The sequence below is a fragment of the Notothenia rossii genome, assembly GCF_949606895.1.
Source record: "Notothenia rossii genome assembly, contig: scaffold_493, whole genome shotgun sequence".
NCBI classification, from domain to species: domain Eukaryota; kingdom Metazoa; phylum Chordata; class Actinopteri; order Perciformes; family Nototheniidae; genus Notothenia; species Notothenia rossii.
Genome location: NW_027639625.1, coordinates 1 through 22,654, shown reverse-complemented (window position 1 = coordinate 22,654; position 22,654 = coordinate 1). Strand labels below are relative to the sequence as shown.

Here is a 22,654-nt window from a genome sequence, read left to right as displayed (position 1 = left end):
ATTCTGACTTTTAAGTAACATTTCAGAATTCTGATTTTTTTTGGTCAAAATTATGACTCCTTAATGAAAATTCTGACTTTTTTGTCAAAATTCTGGAAATTTAAGATTCTGATCATTTAAAAATAAATCTAAAAAAAACTCAAAATTCTGAGTTATTGAGCTAAATCTCAGAGTTCTGACTTATTTCTGAAAATCTGAAAATGTAATTGTGAGATACACCTGAACAGCAGCAGAACAGGGCCATTATAAATCAGTGATGATTCTGAATCAGTATTTATCCGAGTTACCTGTGAGGTGTGCAGCCAGTACTTGAGGTTCTGCCGGCGCCGGATGTGAGGCAGAACCAGCTGGTAGAACCCGTGTTCCCCGACCAGCGTGAGCAGCGCCCCCCCCACCCCGACACACAGCATCAGGAAGAGGCCCGAGAAGTGGCTGATGCCCATCTGAAGCGTCTGAGGGGGGAACACGTGAGTATCATATATTTAATATAATAAGATAAGATAGAACTTAATTGATCCCAATTTGGGAAATGTTTGTGTTGCAGCAGCATAAAAGACATGGCATTGTACAATACAAATTCAAAAGACTAGAAATAAACAAGAAAGTAGAAAATATACATGTTGAATTACAAAATGGTTAAGGATGGGGGGGGGTTTGATGGTTTAGGGTTTAATGATGGGATGGAGGGGCAGCTGTGTGCTCTCATGAACACACAGAGAGACTGAAAGCAGAACATGCTTCTCCTCTGAGGATGAAGCTGCTCTGTTCCTGCATTTCACTTGGACACTTTATTACTTTGATCAGTTTCTCTGAAGAGTTTCCTCCACACTGACCTCGGTGACGGCGAACACGCGGTTTCCACAGGGAACCACTTTGTACCATTTATCGTGCAGAAGATCCATAAAACCCTCAGACTTGTATCTGCTGATCACGTCGGAAATATTGGACGTCAAGGGCGAGTTCTGCGGCAGGCCGATACCATAACCTGGAATACATCATAAACATATATATTATATATAAATAACAACACGCCGATACCATAACCTGGAATACATCATAAACATATATATTATATATAAATAACAACAGGCCGATACCATAACCTGGAATACATCATAAACATATATATTATATATAAATAACAACAGGCCGATACCATAACCTGGAATACATCATAAACATATATATTATATATAAATAACAACAGGCTGATACCATAACCTGGTATTAAAATAAATATGAAATAAATAATAACAAATATATGACAGGCCCGAAACATAAACCATAATAAATAATAAAAACTTGTATTGATATAAAATCAAAGTCAGACAGATAACCTGTAATAAAAACATCAAATTAATAATTTGATAACATGACATAAAAGAATATGAACAAGTAATACATAAAAAACTCTAAATTACAAACCAATATATCACCAAACAATGGATAACAAACAACACTTAAGAATATTATTATTATTATTTTGTTTTATTATGACTTATCTTTCTGTCTGCAGGCTGGATATATGTTTTATAAATATTTAAATATATATATTCTGACAGTGGAGATGTGAGGATGATGAAACTGTATGAAACAAAAAGCTGAGAGGAAGTGATCTGCAGATAAACCCAGAGAGCGAGACGTGTCTGAACTGAGGAACATTCAAACATTACAGAAACAATAAAGTGTTTGAATTTACTCAGAATAAGAAACGGTTTCTGGAGGTCTCTAGTTAGTGTCTCTAGTTAATATATCTAGTTAGTGTCTCTAGTTAATATCTCTAGTTAGTGTCTCTAGTTAATATCTCTAGTTAGTGTCTCTAGTTAATATCTCTAGTTAGTGTCTCTAGTTAATATATCTAGTTAGTGTCTCTAGTTAATATCTCTAGTTAGTGTCTCTAGTTAATATCTCTAGTTAGTGAGTCTAGTTAATGTCTCTAGTTAGTGTCTCTGGTTAATATATCTAGTTAGTGTCTCTAGTTAGTGAGTCTAGTTAATATATCTAGTTAATGTCTCTGGTTAATATATCTAGTTAGTGTCTCTAGTTAATATCTCTAGTTAGTGTCTCTAGTTAATATCTCTAGTTAGTGTCTCTAGTTAATATCTCTAGTTAGTGTCTCTAGTTAATATCTCTAGTTAGTGAGTCTAGTTAATGTCTCTAGTTAGTGTCTCTGGTTAATATATCTAGTTAGTGTCTCTAGTTAGTGAGTCTAGTTAATATATCTAGTTAATGTCTCTGGTTAATATATCTAGTTAGTGTCTCTGGTTAATATATCTAGTTAGTGTCTCTAGTTAATTTCTCTGGTGAATGTCTCTGGTTAGTGTCTCTGGTTAATATATCTAGTTAGTGTCTCTAGTTAATATATCTAGTTAGTGAGTCTGGTTAATGTCTCTAGTTAATATATCTAGTTAATGTCTCTAGTTAATTTCTCTGGTTAATATATCTAGTTAGTGTCTCTAGTTAGTGAGTCTGGTTAATGTCTCTAGTTAGTGTCTCTAGTTAATATATCTAGTTAGTGAGTCTGGTTAATGTCTCTAGTTAGTGTCTCTAGTTAGTGTCTCTAGTTAATATATCTAGTTAGTGAGTCTGGTTAATGTCTCTAGTTAGTGTCTCTAGTTAATATATATAGTTAGTGAGTCTGGTTAATGTCTCTGGTTAATGTCTCTAGTTAATGTCTCTCGTTAATGTCTCTAGTTAATGTCTCTGGTTAATGTCTCTAGTTAATGTCTCTGGTTAATGTCTCTAGTTAATGTCTCTGGTTAATGTCTCTAGTTAATGTCTCTGGTTAATGTCTCTAGTTAATGTCTCTGGTTAATGTCTCTAGTGAATCTCTCTGGTTAATGTCTCTAGTTAATTTCTCTGGTTAATATATCTAGTTAGTGTCTCTAGTTAATATATCTAGTTAGTGAGTCTGGTTAATGTCTCTAGTTAGTGTCTCCAGTTAATATATCTAGTTAGTGAGTCTGGTTAATGTCTCTGGTTAATGTCTCTAGTTAATGTCTCTGGTTAATATATATGGTGAATGTCTCTAGTTAATGTCTCTGGTTAATATATATGGTGAATGTCTCTAGTTAATATATCTAGTTAATGTCTCTAATTAATGTCTCTAGTTAATATATATGGTGAATGTCTCTAGTTAATGTCTCTGGTGAATGTCTCTAGTTAATGTCTCTAGTTAATGTCTCTAGTTAATTTCTCTGGTTAAAGTCTCTAGTTAATGTCTCTGGCTAGTTTATCTAGTTAATATATCTAGTTAATGTCTCTGGTGAATGTCTCTAGTTAATATATCTAGTTAATGTCTCTAGTTAATGTCTCTGGTGAATGTCTCTTGTGAATGTCTCTAGTTAATGTCTCTGGTGAATGTCTCTGGTGAATGTCTCTGGTGAATGTCTCTAGTTAATGTCTCTAGTTAATTTCTCTGTTTAAAGTCTCTAGTTAATGTCTCTGGCTAGTTTATCTAGTTAATATATCTAGTTAATGTCTCTGGTGAATGTCTCTAGTTAATATATCTAGTTAATGTCTCTAGTTAATGTCTCTAGTTAATTTCTCTGGTTAAAGTCTCTAGTTAATGTCTCTGGCTAGTTTATCTAGTTAATATATCTAGTTAATGTCTCTAGTTAATGTCTCTGGTGAATGTCTCTGGTGAATGTCTCTAGTTAATGTCTCTGGTGAATGTCTCTGGTGAATGTCTCTGGTGAATGTCTCTAGTTAATGTATCTAGTTAATGTCTCTGGTGAATGTCTCTAGTTAATATATCTAGTTAATGTCTCTAGTTAATTTCTCTGGTTAAAGTCTCTAGTTAATGTCTCTGGTGAATGTCTCTGGTGAATGTCTCTAGTTAATGTCTCTGGTGAATGTCTCTGGTGAATGTCTCTGGTGAATGTCTCTAGTTAGTGTCTCTGGTGAATGTCTCTAGTTAGTGTCTCTGGTTAATGTCTCTGGTGAATGTCTCTAGTTAGTGTCTCTGGTGAATGTCTCTGGTGAATGTCTCTAGTTAGTGTCTCTGGTGAATGTCTCTGGTGAATGTCTCTGGTTAATGTCTCTGGTTCGTGTCTCTAGTTAATGTCTCTAGTTAATATATCTAGTTAGTGTCTCTGGTTCGTGTCTCTAGTTAATGTCTCTAGTTAATATATCTAGTTAGTGTCTCTGGTTAATGTCTCTGGTGAATGTCTCTGGTGAATGTCTCTGGTGAATGTCTCTAGTTAATGTCTCTAGTTAGTGTCTCTGGTGAATGTCTCTAGTTAGTGTCTCTGGTGAATGTCTCTGGTGAATGTCTCTAGTTAGTGTCTCTGGTTAATGTCTCTGGTGAAGGTCTCTGGTGAATGTCTCTGGTGAATGTCTCTAGTTAATGTTTCTAGTTAATGTCTCTAGTTAATGTCTCTAGTTAATTTCTCTGGTTAAAGTCTCTAGTTAATGTCTCTGGCTAGTTTATCTAGTTAATATATCTAGTTAATGTCTCTGGTGAATGTCTCTAGTTAATATATCTAGTTAATGTCTCTAGTTAATGTCTCTGGTGAATGTCTCTTGTGAATGTCTCTAGTTAATGTCTCTGGTGAATGTCTCTGGTGAATGTCTCTGGTGAATGTCTCTAGTTAATGTCTCTAGTTAATTTCTCTGTTTAAAGTCTCTAGTTAATGTCTCTGGCTAGTTTATCTAGTTAATATATCTAGTTAATGTCTCTGGTGAATGTCTCTAGTTAATATATCTAGTTAATGTCTCTAGTTAATGTCTCTGGTGAATGTCTCTTGTGAATGTCTCTAGTTAATATATCTAGTTAATGTCTCTAGTTAATGTCTCTGGTGAATGTCTCTAGTTAATATATCTAGTTAATGTCTCTAGTTAATGTCTCTAGTTAATTTCTCTGGTTAAAGTCTCTAGTTAATGTCTCTGGCTAGTTTATCTAGTTAATATATCTAGTTAATGTCTCTAGTTAATGTCTCTGGTGAATGTCTCTGGTGAATGTCTCTAGTTAATGTCTCTGGTGAATGTCTCTGGTGAATGTCTCTGGTGAATGTCTCTAGTTAATGTATCTAGTTAATGTCTCTGGTGAATGTCTCTAGTTAATATATCTAGTTAATGTCTCTAGTTAATTTCTCTGGTTAAAGTCTCTAGTTAATGTCTCTGGTGAATGTCTCTGGTGAATGTCTCTGGTGAATGTCTCTGGTGAATGTCTCTAGTTAGTGTCTCTGGTGAATGTCTCTGGTGAATGTCTCTGGTTAATGTCTCTGGTTCGTGTCTCTAGTTAATGTCTCTAGTTAATATATCTAGTTAGTGTCTCTGGTTAATGTCTCTGGTGAATGTCTCTAGTTAATGTCTCTAGTTAGTGTCTCTGGTGAATGTCTCTAGTTAGTGTCTCTGGTGAATGTCTCTGGTGAATGTCTCTAGTTAATGTCTCTAGTTAGTGTCTCTGGTGAATGTCTCTAGTTAATGTCTCTAGTTAGTGTCTCTGGTGAATGTCTCTAGTTAGTGTCTCTGGTGAATGTCTCTGGTGAATGTCTCTAGTTAATGTCTCTAGTTAGTGTCTCTGGTGAATGTCTCTAGTTAATGTCTCTAGTTAGTGTCTCTGGTGAATGTCTCTAGTTAGTGTCTCTGGTGAATGTCTCTGGTGAATGTCTCTAGTTAATGTCTCTAGTTAGTGTCTCTGGTGAATGTCTCTAGTTAGTGTCTCTGGTGAATGTCTCTGGTGAATGTCTCTAGTTAGTGTCTCTGGTTAATGTCTCTGGTGAATGTCTCTGGTGAATGTCTCTGGTGAATGTCTCTAGTTAATGTCTCTGGTGAATGTCTCTGGTGAATGTCTCTAGTTAATGTTTCTAGTTAATGTCTCTAGTTAATTTCTCTGGTTAAAGTCTCTAGTTAATGTCTCTGGCTAGTTTATCTAGTTAATATATCTAGTTAATGTCTCTGGTGAATGTCTCTAGTTAATGTCTCTAGTTAATATATCTAGTTAATGTCTCTAGTTAATGTCTCTGGTGAATGTCTCTTGTGAATGTCTCTAGTTAATGTCTCTGGTGAATGTCTCTGGTGAATGTCTCTGGTGAATGTCTCTAGTTAATGTCTCTAGTTAATGTCTCTGGTGAATGTCTCTTGTGAATGTCTCTAGTTAATGTCTCTAGTTAATGTCTCTAGTTAATTTCTCTGTTTAAAGTCTCTAGTTAATGTCTCTGGCTAGTTTATCTAGTTAATATATCTAGTTAATGTCTCTGGTGAATGTCTCTAGTTAATATATCTAGTTAATGTCTCTAGTTAATGTCTCTAGTTAATTTCTCTGGTTAAAGTCTCTAGTTAATGTCTCTGGTGAATGTCTCTTGTGAATGTCTCTAGTTAATGTCTCTAGTTAATGTCTCTAGTTAATTTCTCTGTTTAAAGTCTCTAGTTAATGTCTCTGGCTAGTTTATCTAGTTAATATATCTAGTTAATGTCTCTGGTGAATGTCTCTAGTTAATATATCTAGTTAATGTCTCTAGTTAATGTCTCTGGTGAATGTCTCTTGTGAATGTCTCTAGTTAATGTCTCTGGTGAATGTCTCTAGTTAATATATCTAGTTAATATATCTAGTTAATGTCTCTGGTGAATGTCTCTAGTTAATATATCTAGTTAATGTCTCTAGTTAATGTCTCTAGTTAATTTCTCTGGTTAAAGTCTCTAGTTAATGTCTCTGGTTAATGTCTCTGGTGAATGTCTCTGGTGAATGTCTCTAGTTAATGTCTCTGGTGAATGTCTCTGGTGAATGTCTCTGGTGAATGTCTCTAGTTAATGTATCTAGTTAATGTCTCTGGTGAATGTCTCTGGTGAATGTCTCTGGTGAATGTCTCTAGTTAATGTATCTAGTTAATGTCTCTAGTTAATGTCTCTGGTGAATGTCTCTTGTGAATGTCTCTAGTTAATGTCTCTGGTGAATGTCTCTAGTTAATATATCTAGTTAATATATCTAGTTAATGTCTCTGGTGAATGTCTCTAGTTAATATATCTAGTTAATGTCTCTAGTTAATGTCTCTAGTTAATTTCTCTGGTTAAAGTCTCTAGTTAATGTCTCTGGCTAGTTTATCTAGTTAATATATCTAGTTAATGTCTCTAGTTAATGTCTCTGGTGAATGTCTCTGGTGAATGTCTCTAGTTAATGTCTCTGGTGAATGTCTCTGGTGAATGTCTCTGGTGAATGTCTCTGGTGAATGTCTCTGGTGAATGTCTCTAGTTAATGTATCTAGTTAATGTCTCTGGTTAAAGTCTCTAGTTAATGTCTCTGGTGAATGTCTCTGGTGAATGTCTCTGGTGAATGTCTCTAGTTAATGTATCTAGTTAATGTCTCTGGTGAATGTCTCTAGTTAATGTCTCTGGTGAATGTCTCTGGTGAATGTCTCTGGTGAATGTCTCTGGTTAATGTATCTAGTTAATGTCTCTGGTGAATGTCTCTAGTTAATATATCTAGTTAATGTCTCTAGTTAATTTCTCTGGTTAAAGTCTCTAGTTAATGTCTCTGGCTAGTTTATCTAGTTAATATATCTAGTTAATGTCTCTGGTGAATGTCTCTAGTTAATATATCTAGTTAATGTCTCTAGTTAATGTCTCTGGTGAATGTCTCTTGTGAATGTCTCTAGTTAATGTCTCTGGTGAATGTCTCTAGTTAATATATCTAGTTAATATATCTAGTTAATGTCTCTGGTGAATGTCTCTAGTTAATATATCTAGTTAATGTCTCTAGTTAATGTCTCTAGTTAATTTCTCTGGTTAAAGTCTCTAGTTAATATATCTAGTTAATGTCTCTAGTTAATGTCTCTGGTGAATGTCTCTAGTTAATGTCTCTGGTGAATGTCTCTGGTGAATGTCTCTAGTTAATATATCTAGTTAATGTCTCTAGTTAATGTCTCTGGTGAATGTCTCTAGTTAATGTCTCTGGTGAATGTCTCTGGTGAATGTCTCTGGTGAATGTCTCTGGTGAATGTCTCTGGTGAATGTCTCTGGTTAATGTATCTAGTTAATGTCTCTGGTGAATGTCTCTAGTTAATATATCTAGTTAATGTCTCTAGTTAATTTCTCTGGTTAAAGTCTCTAGTTAATGTCTCTGGCTAGTTTATCTAGTTAATATATCTAGTTAATGTCTCTGGTGAATGTCTCTAGTTAATATATCTAGTTAATGTCTCTAGTTAATGTCTCTGGTGAATGTCTCTGGTGAATGTCTCTGGTGAATGTCTCTGGTTAATGTATCTAGTTAATGTCTCTGGTGAATGTCTCTAGTTAATATATCTAGTTAATGTCTCTAGTTAATTTCTCTGGTTAAAGTCTCTAGTTAATGTCTCTGGCTAGTTTATCTAGTTAATATATCTAGTTAATGTCTCTGGTGAATGTCTCTAGTTAATATATCTAGTTAATGTCTCTAGTTAATGTCTCTGGTGAATGTCTCTTGTGAATGTCTCTAGTTAATGTCTCTGGTGAATGTCTCTAGTTAATATATCTAGTTAATATATCTAGTTAATGTCTCTGGTGAATGTCTCTAGTTAATATATCTAGTTAATGTCTCTAGTTAATGTCTCTAGTTAATTTCTCTGGTTAAAGTCTCTAGTTAATGTCTCTGGCTAGTTTATCTAGTTAATATATCTAGTTAATGTATCTAGTTAATGTCTCTGGTGAATGTCTCTGGTGAATGTCTCTAGTTAATGTCTCTGGTGAATGTCTCTGGTGAATGTCTCTGGTGAATGTCTCTAGTTAATGTCTCTGGTGAATGTCTCTGGTGAATGTCTCTAGTTAATGTATCTAGTTAATGTCTCTGGTGAATGTCTCTAGTTAATGTCTCTGGTGAATGTCTCTGGTGAATGTCTCTGGTGAATGTCTCTGGTTAATGTATCTAGTTAATGTCTCTGGTGAATGTCTCTAGTTAATATATCTAGTTAATGTCTCTAGTTAATTTCTCTGGTTAAAGTCTCTAGTTAATGTCTCTGGTGAATGTCTCTGGTGAATGTCTCTAGTTAATGTCTCTGGTGAATGTCTCTGGTGAATGTCTCTGGTGAATGTCTCTAGTTAGTGTCTCTGGTGAATGTCTCTAGTTAGTGTCTCTGGTGAATGTCTCTGGTGAATGTCTCTAGTTAGTGTCTCTGGTGAATGTCTCTGGTGAATGTCTCTGGTTAATGTCTCTGGTTCGTGTCTCTAGTTAATGTCTCTAGTTAATATATCTAGTTAGTGTCTCTGGTTCGTGTCTCTAGTTAATGTCTCTAGTTAATATATCTAGTTAGTGTCTCTGGTTAATGTCTCTGGTGAATGTCTCTGGTGAATGTCTCTAGTTAATGTCTCTAGTTAGTGTCTCTGGTGAATGTCTCTAGTTAGTGTCTCTGGTGAATGTCTCTAGTTAGTGTCTCTGGTGAATGTCTCTGGTGAATGTCTCTAGTTAGTGTCTCTGGTTAATGTCTCTGGTGAATGTCTCTGGTGAATGTCTCTAGTTAATGTTTCTAGTTAGTGTCTCTGGTTAATGTCTCGGGTGAATGTCTCTGGTGAATGTCTCTAGTTAATGTCTCTAGTTAATATATCTAGTTAATGTCTCTGGTGAATGTCTCTAGTTAATGTCTCTAGTTAATGTCTCTAGTTAATATATCTAGTTAATGTCTCTAGTTAATGTCTCTGGTGAATGTCTCTGGTGAATGTCTCTAGTTAATATATCTAGTTAATGTCTCTGGTGAATGTCTCTAGTTAATGTCTCTAGTTAATATATCTAGTTAATGTCTCTAGTTAATGTCTCTGGTGAATGTCTCTGGTGAATGTCTCTAGTTAATGTCTCTAGTTAATTTCTCTGTTTAAAGTCTCTAGTTAATGTCTCTGGCTAGTTTATCTAGTTAATATATCTAGTTAATGTCTCTGGTGAATGTCTCTAGTTAATATATCTAGTTAATGTCTCTAGTTAATGTCTCTGGTGAATGTCTCTTGTGAATGTCTCTAGTTAATGTCTCTGGTGAATGTCTCTAGTTAATATATCTAGTTAATATATCTAGTTAATGTCTCTGGTGAATGTCTCTAGTTAATATATCTAGTTAATGTCTCTAGTTAATGTCTCTAGTTAATTTCTCTGGTTAAAGTCTCTAGTTAATGTCTCTGGCTAGTTTATCTAGTTAATATATCTAGTTAATGTCTCTAGTTAATGTCTCTGGTGAATGTCTCTGGTGAATGTCTCTAGTTAATGTCTCTGGTGAATGTCTCTGGTGAATGTCTCTGGTGAATGTCTCTAGTTAATGTATCTAGTTAATGTCTCTGGTGAATGTCTCTAGTTAATATATCTAGTTAATGTCTCTAGTTAATTTCTCTGGTTAAAGTCTCTAGTTAATGTCTCTGGTGAATGTCTCTGGTGAATGTCTCTAGTGAATGTCTCTGGTGAATGTCTCTGGTGAATGTCTCTGGTGAATGTCTCTAGTTAGTGTCTCTGGTGAATGTCTCTGGTGAATGTCTCTGGTTAATGTCTCTGGTTCGTGTCTCTAGTTAATGTCTCTAGTTAATATATCTAGTTAGTGTCTCTGGTTAATGTCTCTGGTGAATGTCTCTAGTTAATGTCTCTAGTTAGTGTCTCTGGTGAATGTCTCTAGTTAGTGTCTCTGGTGAATGTCTCTGGTGAATGTCTCTAGTTAATGTCTCTAGTTAGTGTCTCTGGTGAATGTCTCTAGTTAATGTCTCTAGTTAGTGTCTCTGGTGAATGTCTCTAGTTAGTGTCTCTGGTGAATGTCTCTGGTGAATGTCTCTAGTTAATGTCTCTAGTTAGTGTCTCTGGTGAATGTCTCTAGTTAATGTCTCTAGTTAGTGTCTCTGGTGAATGTCTCTAGTTAGTGTCTCTGGTGAATGTCTCTGGTGAATGTCTCTAGTTAATGTCTCTAGTTAGTGTCTCTGGTGAATGTCTCTAGTTAGTGTCTCTGGTGAATGTCTCTAGTTAATATATCTAGTTAATGTCTCTAGTTAATGTCTCTAGTTAATTTCTCTGGTTAAAGTCTCTAGTTAATGTCTCTGGCTAGTTTATCTAGTTAATATATCTAGTTAATGTCTCTAGTTAATGTCTCTGGTGAATGTCTCTGGTGAATGTCTCTAGTTAATGTCTCTGGTGAATGTCTCTGGTGAATGTCTCTGGTGAATGTCTCTAGTTAATGTATCTAGTTAATGTCTCTGGTGAATGTCTCTAGTTAATATATCTAGTTAATGTCTCTAGTTAATTTCTCTGGTTAAAGTCTCTAGTTAATGTCTCTGGTGAATGTCTCTGGTGAATGTCTCTAGTGAATGTCTCTGGTGAATGTCTCTGGTGAATGTCTCTGGTGAATGTCTCTAGTTAGTGTCTCTGGTGAATGTCTCTGGTGAATGTCTCTGGTTAATGTCTCTGGTTCGTGTCTCTAGTTAATGTCTCTAGTTAATATATCTAGTTAGTGTCTCTGGTTAATGTCTCTGGTGAATGTCTCTAGTTAATGTCTCTAGTTAGTGTCTCTGGTGAATGTCTCTAGTTAGTGTCTCTGGTGAATGTCTCTGGTGAATGTCTCTAGTTAATGTCTCTGGTGAATGTCTCTAGTTAATGTCTCTAGTTAGTGTCTCTGGTGAATGTCTCTAGTTAGTGTCTCTGGTGAATGTCTCTGGTGAATGTCTCTAGTTAATGTCTCTAGTTAGTGTCTCTGGTGAATGTCTCTAGTTAATGTCTCTAGTTAGTGTCTCTGGTGAATGTCTCTAGTTAGTGTCTCTGGTGAATGTCTCTGGTGAATGTCTCTAGTTAATGTCTCTAGTTAGTGTCTCTGGTGAATGTCTCTAGTTAGTGTCTCTGGTGAATGTCTCTGGTGAATGTCTCTAGTTAGTGTCTCTGGTTAATGTCTCTGGTGAATGTCTCTGGTGAATGTCTCTGGTGAATGTCTCTAGTTAATGTCTCTGGTGAATGTCTCTGGTGAATGTCTCTAGTTAATGTTTCTAGTTAATGTCTCTAGTTAATTTCTCTGGTTAAAGTCTCTAGTTAATGTCTCTGGCTAGTTTATCTAGTTAATATATCTAGTTAATGTCTCTGGTGAATGTCTCTAGTTAATATATCTAGTTAATGTCTCTAGTTAATGTCTCTGGTGAATGTCTCTTGTGAATGTCTCTAGTTAATGTCTCTGGTGAATGTCTCTGGTGAATGTCTCTGGTGAATGTCTCTAGTTAATGTCTCTAGTTAATGTCTCTGGTGAATGTCTCTTGTGAATGTCTCTAGTTAATGTCTCTAGTTAATGTCTCTAGTTAATTTCTCTGTTTAAAGTCTCTAGTTAATGTCTCTGGCTAGTTTATCTAGTTAATATATCTAGTTAATGTCTCTGGTGAATGTCTCTAGTTAATATATCTAGTTAATGTCTCTAGTTAATGTCTCTAGTTAATTTCTCTGGTTAAAGTCTCTAGTTAATGTCTCTGGCTAGTTTATCTAGTTAATATATCTAGTTAATGTCTCTGGTGAATGTCTCTAGTTAATATATCTAGTTAATGTCTCTAGTTAATGTCTCTGGTGAATGTCTCTTGTGAATGTCTCTAGTTAATGTCTCTGGTGAATGTCTCTAGTTAATATATCTAGTTAATATATCTAGTTAATGTCTCTGGTGAATGTCTCTAGTTAATATATCTAGTTAATGTCTCTAGTTAATGTCTCTAGTTAATTTCTCTGGTTAAAGTCTCTAGTTAATGTCTCTGGCTAGTTTATCTAGTTAATATATCTAGTTAATGTCTCTAGTTAATGTCTCTGGTGAATGTCTCTGGTGAATGTCTCTAGTTAATGTCTCTGGTGAATGTCTCTGGTGAATGTCTCTGGTGAATGTCTCTGGTGAATGTCTCTAGTTAATGTATCTAGTTAATGTCTCTGGTGAATGTCTCTAGTTAATGTCTCTGGTGAATGTCTCTGGTGAATGTCTCTGGTGAATGTCTCTGGTTAATGTATCTAGTTAATGTCTCTGGTGAATGTCTCTAGTTAATATATCTAGTTAATGTCTCTAGTTAATTTCTCTGGTTAAAGTCTCTAGTTAATGTCTCTGGCTAGTTTATCTAGTTAATATATCTAGTTAATGTCTCTGGTGAATGTCTCTAGTTAATATATCTAGTTAATGTCTCTAGTTAATGTCTCTGGTGAATGTCTCTTGTGAATGTCTCTAGTTAATGTCTCTGGTGAATGTCTCTAGTTAATATATCTAGTTAATATATCTAGTTAATGTCTCTGGTGAATGTCTCTAGTTAATATATCTAGTTAATGTCTCTAGTTAATGTCTCTAGTTAATTTCTCTGGTTAAAGTCTCTAGTTAATATATCTAGTTAATGTCTCTAGTTAATGTCTCTGGTGAATGTCTCTAGTTAATGTCTCTGGTGAATGTCTCTGGTGAATGTCTCTAGTTAATATATCTAGTTAATGTCTCTAGTTAATGTCTCTGGTGAATGTCTCTAGTTAATGTCTCTGGTGAATGTCTCTGGTGAATGTCTCTGGTGAATGTCTCTGGTTAATGTATCTAGTTAATGTCTCTGGTGAATGTCTCTAGTTAATATATCTAGTTAATGTCTCTAGTTAATTTCTCTGGTTAAAGTCTCTAGTTAATGTCTCTGGCTAGTTTATCTAGTTAATATATCTAGTTAATGTCTCTGGTGAATGTCTCTAGTTAATATATCTAGTTAATGTCTCTAGTTAATGTCTCTGGTGAATGTCTCTTGTGAATGTCTCTAGTTAATGTCTCTGGTGAATGTCTCTAGTTAATATATCTAGTTAATGTCTCTAGTTAATGTCTCTAGTTAATTTCTCTGGTTAAAGTCTCTAGTTAATGTCTCTGGCTAGTTTATCTAGTTAATATATCTAGTTAATGTCTCTAGTTAATGTCTCTGGTGAATGTCTCTGGTGAATGTCTCTAGTTAATGTCTCTGGTGAATGTCTCTGGTGAATGTCTCTGGTGAATGTCTCTAGTTAATGTCTCTGGTGAATGTCTCTGGTGAATGTCTCTAGTTAATGTATCTAGTTAATGTCTCTGGTGAATGTCTCTAGTTAATGTCTCTGGTGAATGTCTCTGGTGAATGTCTCTGGTGAATGTCTCTGGTTAATGTATCTAGTTAATGTCTCTGGTGAATGTCTCTAGTTAATTTCTCTGGTTAAAGTCTCTAGTTAATGTCTCTGGTGAATGTCTCTGGTGAATGTCTCTAGTTAATGTCTCTGGTGAATGTCTCTGGTGAATGTCTCTGGTGAATGTCTCTAGTTAGTGTCTCTGGTGAATGTCTCTAGTTAGTGTCTCTGGTGAATGTCTCTGGTGAATGTCTCTAGTTAGTGTCTCTGGTGAATGTCTCTGGTGAATGTCTCTGGTTAATGTCTCTGGTTCGTGTCTCTAGTTAATGTCTCTAGTTAATATATCTAGTTAGTGTCTCTGGTTCGTGTCTCTAGTTAATGTCTCTAGTTAATATATCTAGTTAGTGTCTCTGGTTAATGTCTCTGGTGAATGTCTCTGGTGAATGTCTCTAGTTAATGTCTCTAGTTAGTGTCTCTGGTGAATGTCTCTAGTTAGTGTCTCTGGTGAATGTCTCTAGTTAGTGTCTCTGGTGAATGTCTCTGGTGAATGTCTCTAGTTAGTGTCTCTGGTTAATGTCTCTGGTGAATGTCTCTGGTGAATGTCTCTAGTTAATGTTTCTAGTTAGTGTCTCTGGTTAATGTCTCGGGTGAATGTCTCTGGTGAATGTCTCTAGTTAATGTCTCTAGTTAATATATCTAGTTAATGTCTCTGGTGAATGTCTCTAGTTAATGTCTCTAGTTAATGTCTCTAGTTAATATATCTAGTTAATGTCTCTAGTTAATGTCTCTGGTGAATGTCTCTGGTGAATGTCTCTAGTTAATATATCTAGTTAATGTCTCTGGTGAATGTCTCTAGTTAATGTCTCTAGTTAATATATCTAGTTAATGTCTCTAGTTAATGTCTCTAGTTAATATATCTAGTTAATGTCTCTGGTTAGTCTCAGAGGTAGACTCACCTTCGATGGCGAATGGTTTCCCGACGGTTGCCAGTTTACAGTCGGCGTCGATGGAGACCTCGTAATCCAGCAGAGCTTTATCCATGATGAAAGCATCGAGCTGGGGGGGATCTGTCCTTCAACACACAGCAACACCGTTACTATGGCAACTATAAGGAGCAACAACAACAACAACAACAACTACTGCAACTACAGAGAGAAACTACTGCAACTAGAGAGGAACTACAGCAACTAGAGAGGAACTACAGCAACTAGAGAGGAACTACATCAACTAGAGAGGAACTACAGCAACTAGAGAGGAACTACAGCAACTAGAGAGGAGCTACAGCAACTAGAGAGGAGCTACAGCAACTAGAGAGGAACTACATCAACTAGAGAGGAACTACATCAACTAGAGAGGAACTACATCAACTAGAGAGGAACTACATCAACTAGAGAGGAACTACATCAACTAGAGAGGAACTACAGCAACTAGAGAGGAGCTACAGCAACTAGAGAGGAACTACATCAACTAGAGAGGAACTACATCAACTAGAGAGGAACTACAGCAACTAGAGAGGAGCTACAGCAACTAGAGAGGAACTACATCAACTAGAGAGGAACAACAACAACTAGAGAGGAACTACATCAACTAGAGAGGAACTACATCAACTAGAGAGGAACAACAACAACTAGAGAGGAACAACAACAACTAGAGAGGAACTACATCAACTAGAGAGGAACAACAACAACTAGAGAGGAACTACAGCAACTAGAGAGGAACTACAGCAACTAGAGAGGAACTACAGCAACTAGAGAGGAACAACAACAACTAGAGAGGAACAACAACAACTAGAGAGGAACTACATCAACTAGAGAGGAACTACAACAACTAGAGAGGAACTACAGCAACTAGAGAGGAACTACAACAACTAGAGAGGAACTACAGCAACTAGAGAGGAACAAAAACAACTAGAGAGGAACAACAACAACTAGAGAGGAACTACATCAACTAGAGAGGAACAACAACAACTAGAGAGGAACTACATCAACTAGAGAGGAACAACAACAACTAGAGAGGAACTACATCAACTAGAGAGGAACTACAACAACTAGAGAGGAACTACAGCAACTAGAGAGGAACTACATCAACTAGAGAGGAGCTACAACAACTAGAGAGGAACTACAGCAACTAGAGAGGAGCTACAGCAACTAAAGAGGAACTACAGCAACTAGAGAGGAACTACTGCAACTAGAGAGGAGCTACATCAACTAGAGAGGAACTACATCAACTAGAGAGGAGCTACATCAACTAGAGAGGAACTACAACAACTAGAGAGGAACTACAGCAACTAGAGAGGAACTACAGCAACTAGAGAGGAACTACATCAACTAGAGAGGAACTACAGCAACTAGAGAGGAACTACAGCAACTAGAGAGGAACTACATCAACTAGAGAGGAACTACAGCAACTAGAGAGGAACTACATCAACTAGAGAGGAACTACAGCAACTAGAGAGGAACTACAGCAACTAGAGAGGAACTACAACAACTAGAGAGGAACTACAGCAACTAGAGAGGAACTACAACAACTAGAGAGGAACTACATCAACTAGAGAGGAACTAAAGCAACTAGAGAGGAACTACAACAACTAGAGAGGAACTACAACAACTAGAGAGGAACTACAGCAACTAGAGAGAAACTACAACAACTAGAGAGGAACTACAACAACTAGAGAGGAACTACAGCAACTAGAGAGAAACTACAACAACTAGAGAGGAACTACAACAACTACAGAGGAACTACAACAACTAGAGAGGAACTACAGCAACTAGAGAGGAACTACAACAACTAGAGAGGAACTACAGCAACTAGAGAGGAACTACATCAACTAGAGAGGAACTACTGCAACTAGAGAGGAACTACAGCAACTAGAGAGGAACTACATCAACTAGAGAGGAACTACAACAACTAGAGAGGAACTACAGCAACTAGAGAGGAACTACATCAACTAGAGAGGAACTACAACAACTAGAGAGGAACTACAGCAACTAGAGAGGAACTACATCAACTAGAGAGGAACTACAGCAACTAGAGAGGAACTACATCAACTAGAGAGGAACTACAACAACTAGAGAGGAACTACATCAACTAGAGAGGAACTACAACAACTAGAGAGGAACTACAGCAACTAGAGAGGAACTACATCAACTAGAGAGGAACTACAACAACTAGAGAGGAACTACAGCAACTAGAGAGGAACTACAACAACTAGAGAGGAACTACAGCAACTACAGAGGAACTACATCAACTAGAGAGGAACTACAACAACTAGAGAGGAACTACATCAACTAGAGAGGAACTACAACAACTAGAGAGGAACTACAGCAACTAGAGAGGAACTACATCAACTAGAGAGGAACTACAACAACTAGAGAGGAACTACAGCAACTAGAGAGGAACTACATCAACTAGAGAGAAACTACATCAACTAGAGAGAAACTACAGCAACTAGAGAGAAACTACATCAACTAGAGAGGAACTACAACAACTAGAGAGGAACTACATCAACTAGAGAGGAACTACATCAACTAGAGAGGAACTACAGCAACTAGAGAGGAACTACATCAACTAGAGAGGAACTACAGCAACTAGAGAGGAACTACAACAACTAGAGAGGAACTACATCAACTAGAGAGGAACTACAACAACTAGAGAGGAACTACATCAACTAGAGAGGAACTACATCAACTAGAGAGGAACTACATCAACTAGAGAGAAACTACATCAACTAGAGAGAAACTACATCAACTAGAGAGGAACTACAGCAACTAGAGAGGAACTACAACAACTAGAGAGGAACTACATCAACTAGAGAGGAACTACAACAACTAGAGAGGAACTACAACAACTAGAGAGGAACTACATCAACTAGAGAGGAACTACAGCAACTAGAGAGGAACTACAACAACTAGAGAGGAACTACATCAACTAGAGAGGAACTACAGCAACTAGAGAGGAACTACAACAACTAGAGAGGAACTACAACAACTAGAGAGGAACTACATCAACTAGAGAGAAACTACAACAACTAGAGAGGAACTACAGCAACTAGAGAGGAACTACAACAACTAGAGAGGAACTACATCAACTAGAGAGGAACTACATCAACTAGAGAGGAACTACATCAACTAGAGAGAAACTACAGCAACTAGAGAGGAACTACATCAACTAGAGAGGAACTACAGCAACTAGAGAGGAACTACATCAACTAGAGAGGAACTACAACAACTAGAAAGGAACTACAACAACTAGAGAGAAACTACAACAACTAGAGAGGAACTACAACAACTAGAGAGGAACTACAACAACTAGAGAGGAACTACATCAACTAGAGAGGAACTACATCAACTAGAGAGAAACTACAACAACTAGAGAGGAACTACATCAACTAGAGAGGAACTACATCAACTAGAGAGGAACTACATCAACTAGAGAGAAACTACAGCAACTAGAGAGGAACTACATCAACTAGAGAGGAACTACAACAACTAGAGAGGAACTACAACAACTAGAGAGAAACTACAACAACTAGAGAGGAACTACAACAACTAGAGAGGAACTACATCAACTAGAGAGAAACTACATCAACTAGAGAGGAACTACATCAACTAGAGAGAAACTACATCAACTAGAGAGGAACTACATCAACTAGAGAGAAACTACAACAACTAGAGAGAAACTACAACAACTAGAGAGGAACTACAACAACTAGAGAGGAACTACAACAACTAGAGAGGAACTACATCAACTAGAGAGAAACTACAACAACTAGAGAGGAACTACAACAACTAGAGAGGAACTACAACAACTAGAGAGGAACTACATCAACTAGAGAGGAACTACAGCAACTAGAGAGGAACTACATAAACTAGAGAGGAACTACATCAACTAGAGAGGAACTACAACAACTAGAGAGAAACTACAACAACTAGAGAGGAACTACAACAACTAGAGAGAAACTACATCAACTAGAGAGAAACTACATCAACTAGAGAGAAACTACAACAACTAGAGAGGAACTACAACAACTAGAGAGGAACTACATCAACTAGAGAGGAACTACAACAACTAGAGAGGAACTACATCAACTAGAGAGGAACTACATCAACTAGAGAGGAACTACATCAACTAGAGAGAAACTACATCATTTAGAGAGAAACTACATCAACTAGAGAGGAACTACAACAACTAGAGAGGAACTACATCAACTAGAGAGGAACTACATCAACTAGAGAGAAACTACATCAACTAGAGAGAAACTACAACAACTAGAGAGGAACTACAACAACTAGAGAGGAACTACAGCAACTAGAGAGGAACTACAACAACTAGAGAGGAACTACATCAACTAGAGTGAAACTACAGCAACTAGAGAGGAACTACAACAACTAGAGAGGAACTACAGCAACTAGAGAGAAACTACAGCAACTAGAGAGGAACTACAACAACTAGAGAGGAACTACAGCAACTAGAGAGGAACTACAGCAACTAGAGAGAAACTACATCAACTAGAGAGGAACTACAACAACTAGAGAGGAACTACAGCAACTAGAGAGGAACTACAACAACTAGAGAGGAACTACAGCAACTAGAGAGGAACTACAACAACTAGAGAGAAACTACAGCAACTAGAGAGGAACTACAACAACTAGAGAGGAACTACATAGACTAGAGAGAAACTACAACAACTAGAGAGAAACTACATCAACTAGAGAGAAACTACATCAACTAGAGAGGAACTACATCAACTAGAGAGAAACTACATCAACTAGAGAGGAACTACATCAACTAGAGAGAAAATACATCAACTAGAGAGGAACTACATCAACTAGAGAGGAACTACATCAACTAGAGAGAAACTACAACAACTAGAGAGAAACTACAGCAACTAGAGAGGAACTACAACAACTAGAGAGAAACTACATCAACTAGAGAGGAACTACATCAACTAGAGAGAAACTACAACAACTAGAGAGATACTACAGCAACTAGAGAGAAACTACATCAACTAGAGAGGAACTACATCAACTAGAGAGGAACTACAATAACTAGAGAGAAACTACAACAACTAGAGAGGAACTACATCAACTAGAGAGGAACTACATCAACTAGAGAGGAACTACAACAACTAGAGAGGAACTACATCAACTAGAGAGGAACTACATCAACTAGAGAGAAACTACATCAACTAGAGAGGAACTACATCAACTAGAGAGGAACTACAACAACTAGAGAGGAACTACATCAACTAGAGAGGAACTACAACAACTAGAGAGGAACTACATCAACTAGAGAGGAACTACATCAACTAGAGAGGAACTACATCAACTAGAGAGGAGCTACATCAACTAGAGAGGAACTACATCAACTAGAGAGGAACTACATCAACTAGAGAGGAACTACATCAACTAGAGAGGAACTACAATAACTAGAGAGAAACTACATCAACTAGAGAGGAACTACAGCAACTAGAGAGGAACTACAACAACTAGAGAGAAACTACAACAACTAGAGAGGAACTACATCAACTAGAGAGGAACTACAACAACTAGAGAGGAACTACAACAACTAGAGAGAAACTACAACAACTAGAGAGGAACTACATCAACTAGAGAGGAACTACAACAACTAGAGAGGAACTACATCAACTAGAGAGGAACTACAACAACTAGAGAGGAACTACAACAACTAGAGAGAACTACAACAACTAGAGAGGAACTACAACAACTAGAGAGGAACTACATCAACTAGAGAGAAACTACAACAACTAGAGAGGAACTACAACAACTAGAGAGAAACTACATCAACTAGAGAGGAACTACAGCAACTAGAGAGGAACTACAATAACTAGAGAGGAACTACAACAACTAGAGAGAAACTACATCAACTAGAGAGGAACTACAGCAACTAGAGAGGAACTACAACAACTAGAGAGGAACTACATCAACTAGAGAGGAACTACATCAACTAGAGAGGAACTACAGCAACTAGAGAGAAACTACAATAACTAGAGAGGAACTACAACAACTAGAGAGAAACTACATCAACTAGAGAGGAACTACAGCAACTAGAGAGGAACTACAACAACTAGAGAGGAACTACATCAACTAGAGAGGAACTACATCAACTAGAGAGGAACTACAGCAACTAGAGAGAAACTACAATAACTAGAGAGAAACTACATCAACTAGAGAGAAACTACATCAACTAGAGAGGAACTACAGCAACTAGAGAGAAACTACATCAACTAGAGAGGAACTACAACAACTAGAGAGGAACTACATCAACTAGAGAGGAACTACAACAACTAGAGAGGAACTACATCAACTAGAGAGAAACTACATCAACTAGAGAGGAACTACATCAACTAGAGAGGAACTACATCAACTAGAGAGGAACTACATCAACTAGAGAGGAACTACATCAACTAGAGAGGAACTACAACAACTAGAGAGGAACTACATCAACTAGAGAGAAACTACAACAACTAGAGAGGAACTACATCAACTAGAGAGAAACTACATCAACTAGAGAGAAACTACATCAACTAGAGAGGAACTACATCAACTAGAGAGGAACTACAACAACTAGAGAGGAACTACATCAACTAGAGAGGAACTACATCAACTAGAGAGGAACTACATCAACTAGAGAGGAACTACAACAACTAGAGAGGAACTACATCTACTAGAGAGGAACTACATCAACTAGAGAGGAACTACATCAACTAGAGAGAAACTACATCAACTAGAGAGAAACTACAACAACTAGAGAGGAACTACATCAACTAGAGAGAAACTACATCAACTAGAGAGGAACTACATCAACTAGAGAGGAACTACAACAACTAGAGAGGAACTACATCAACTAGAGAGAAACTACATCAACTAGAGAGGAACTACATCAACTAGAGAGAAACTACATCAACTAGAGAGGAACTACATCAACTAGAGAGGAACTACAACAACTAGAGAGGAACTACATCAACTAGAGAGGAACTACAACAACTAGAGAGGAACTACATCAACTAGAGAGAAACTACATCAACTAGAGAGGAACTACATCAACTAGAGAGAACTACATCAACTAGAGAGGAACTACATCAACTAGAGAGGAACTACAACAACTAGAGAGGAACTACATCAACTAGAGAGGAACTACATCAACTAGAGAGAAACTACATCAACTAGAGAGAAACTACATCAACTAGAGAGGAACTACATCAACTAGAGAGGAACTACAACAACTAGAGAGAAACTACATCAACTAGAGAGGAACTACAGCAACTAGAGAGAAACTACATCAACTAGAGAGGAACTACAGCAACTAGAGAGGAACTACAGCAACTAGAGAGAAACTACATCAACTAGAGAGGAACTACAGCAACTAGAGAGGAACTACAGCAACTAGAGAGAAACTACATCAACTAGAGAGAAACTACATCAACTAGAGAGGAACTACATCAACTAGAGAGGAACTACAACAACTAGAGAGGAACTACAACAACTAGAGAGGAACTACAACAACTAGAGAGGAACTACATCAACTAGAGAGGAACTACAACAACTAGAGAGGAACTACATCAACTAGAGAGGAACTACAACAACTAGAGAGGAACTACATCAACTAGAGAGAAACTACAACAACTAGAGAGGAACTACA

The 22,654-nt window shown here is 36.9% G+C and overlaps 1 protein-coding gene across 1 annotated transcript; it reads right to left on the bottom strand.

Moving 5' to 3' along the window:
• Nucleotides 1-287: 287 nt before the first annotated feature.
• Nucleotides 288-15,059, bottom strand: LOC307027597 (glutamate receptor ionotropic, NMDA 3B-like; the record flags this gene model as incomplete). The annotated part of the gene is made up of 3 exons (XM_079695878.1): nucleotides 14,950-15,059; nucleotides 834-985; nucleotides 288-452 (listed from the first exon to the last, which is right to left on the bottom strand). Coding segments are annotated over exons 1-3 (402 nt in total), but the record flags the coding sequence as incomplete, so codon positions are not given.
• Between the last annotated feature and the right edge of the window lie 7,595 nt (nucleotides 15,060-22,654).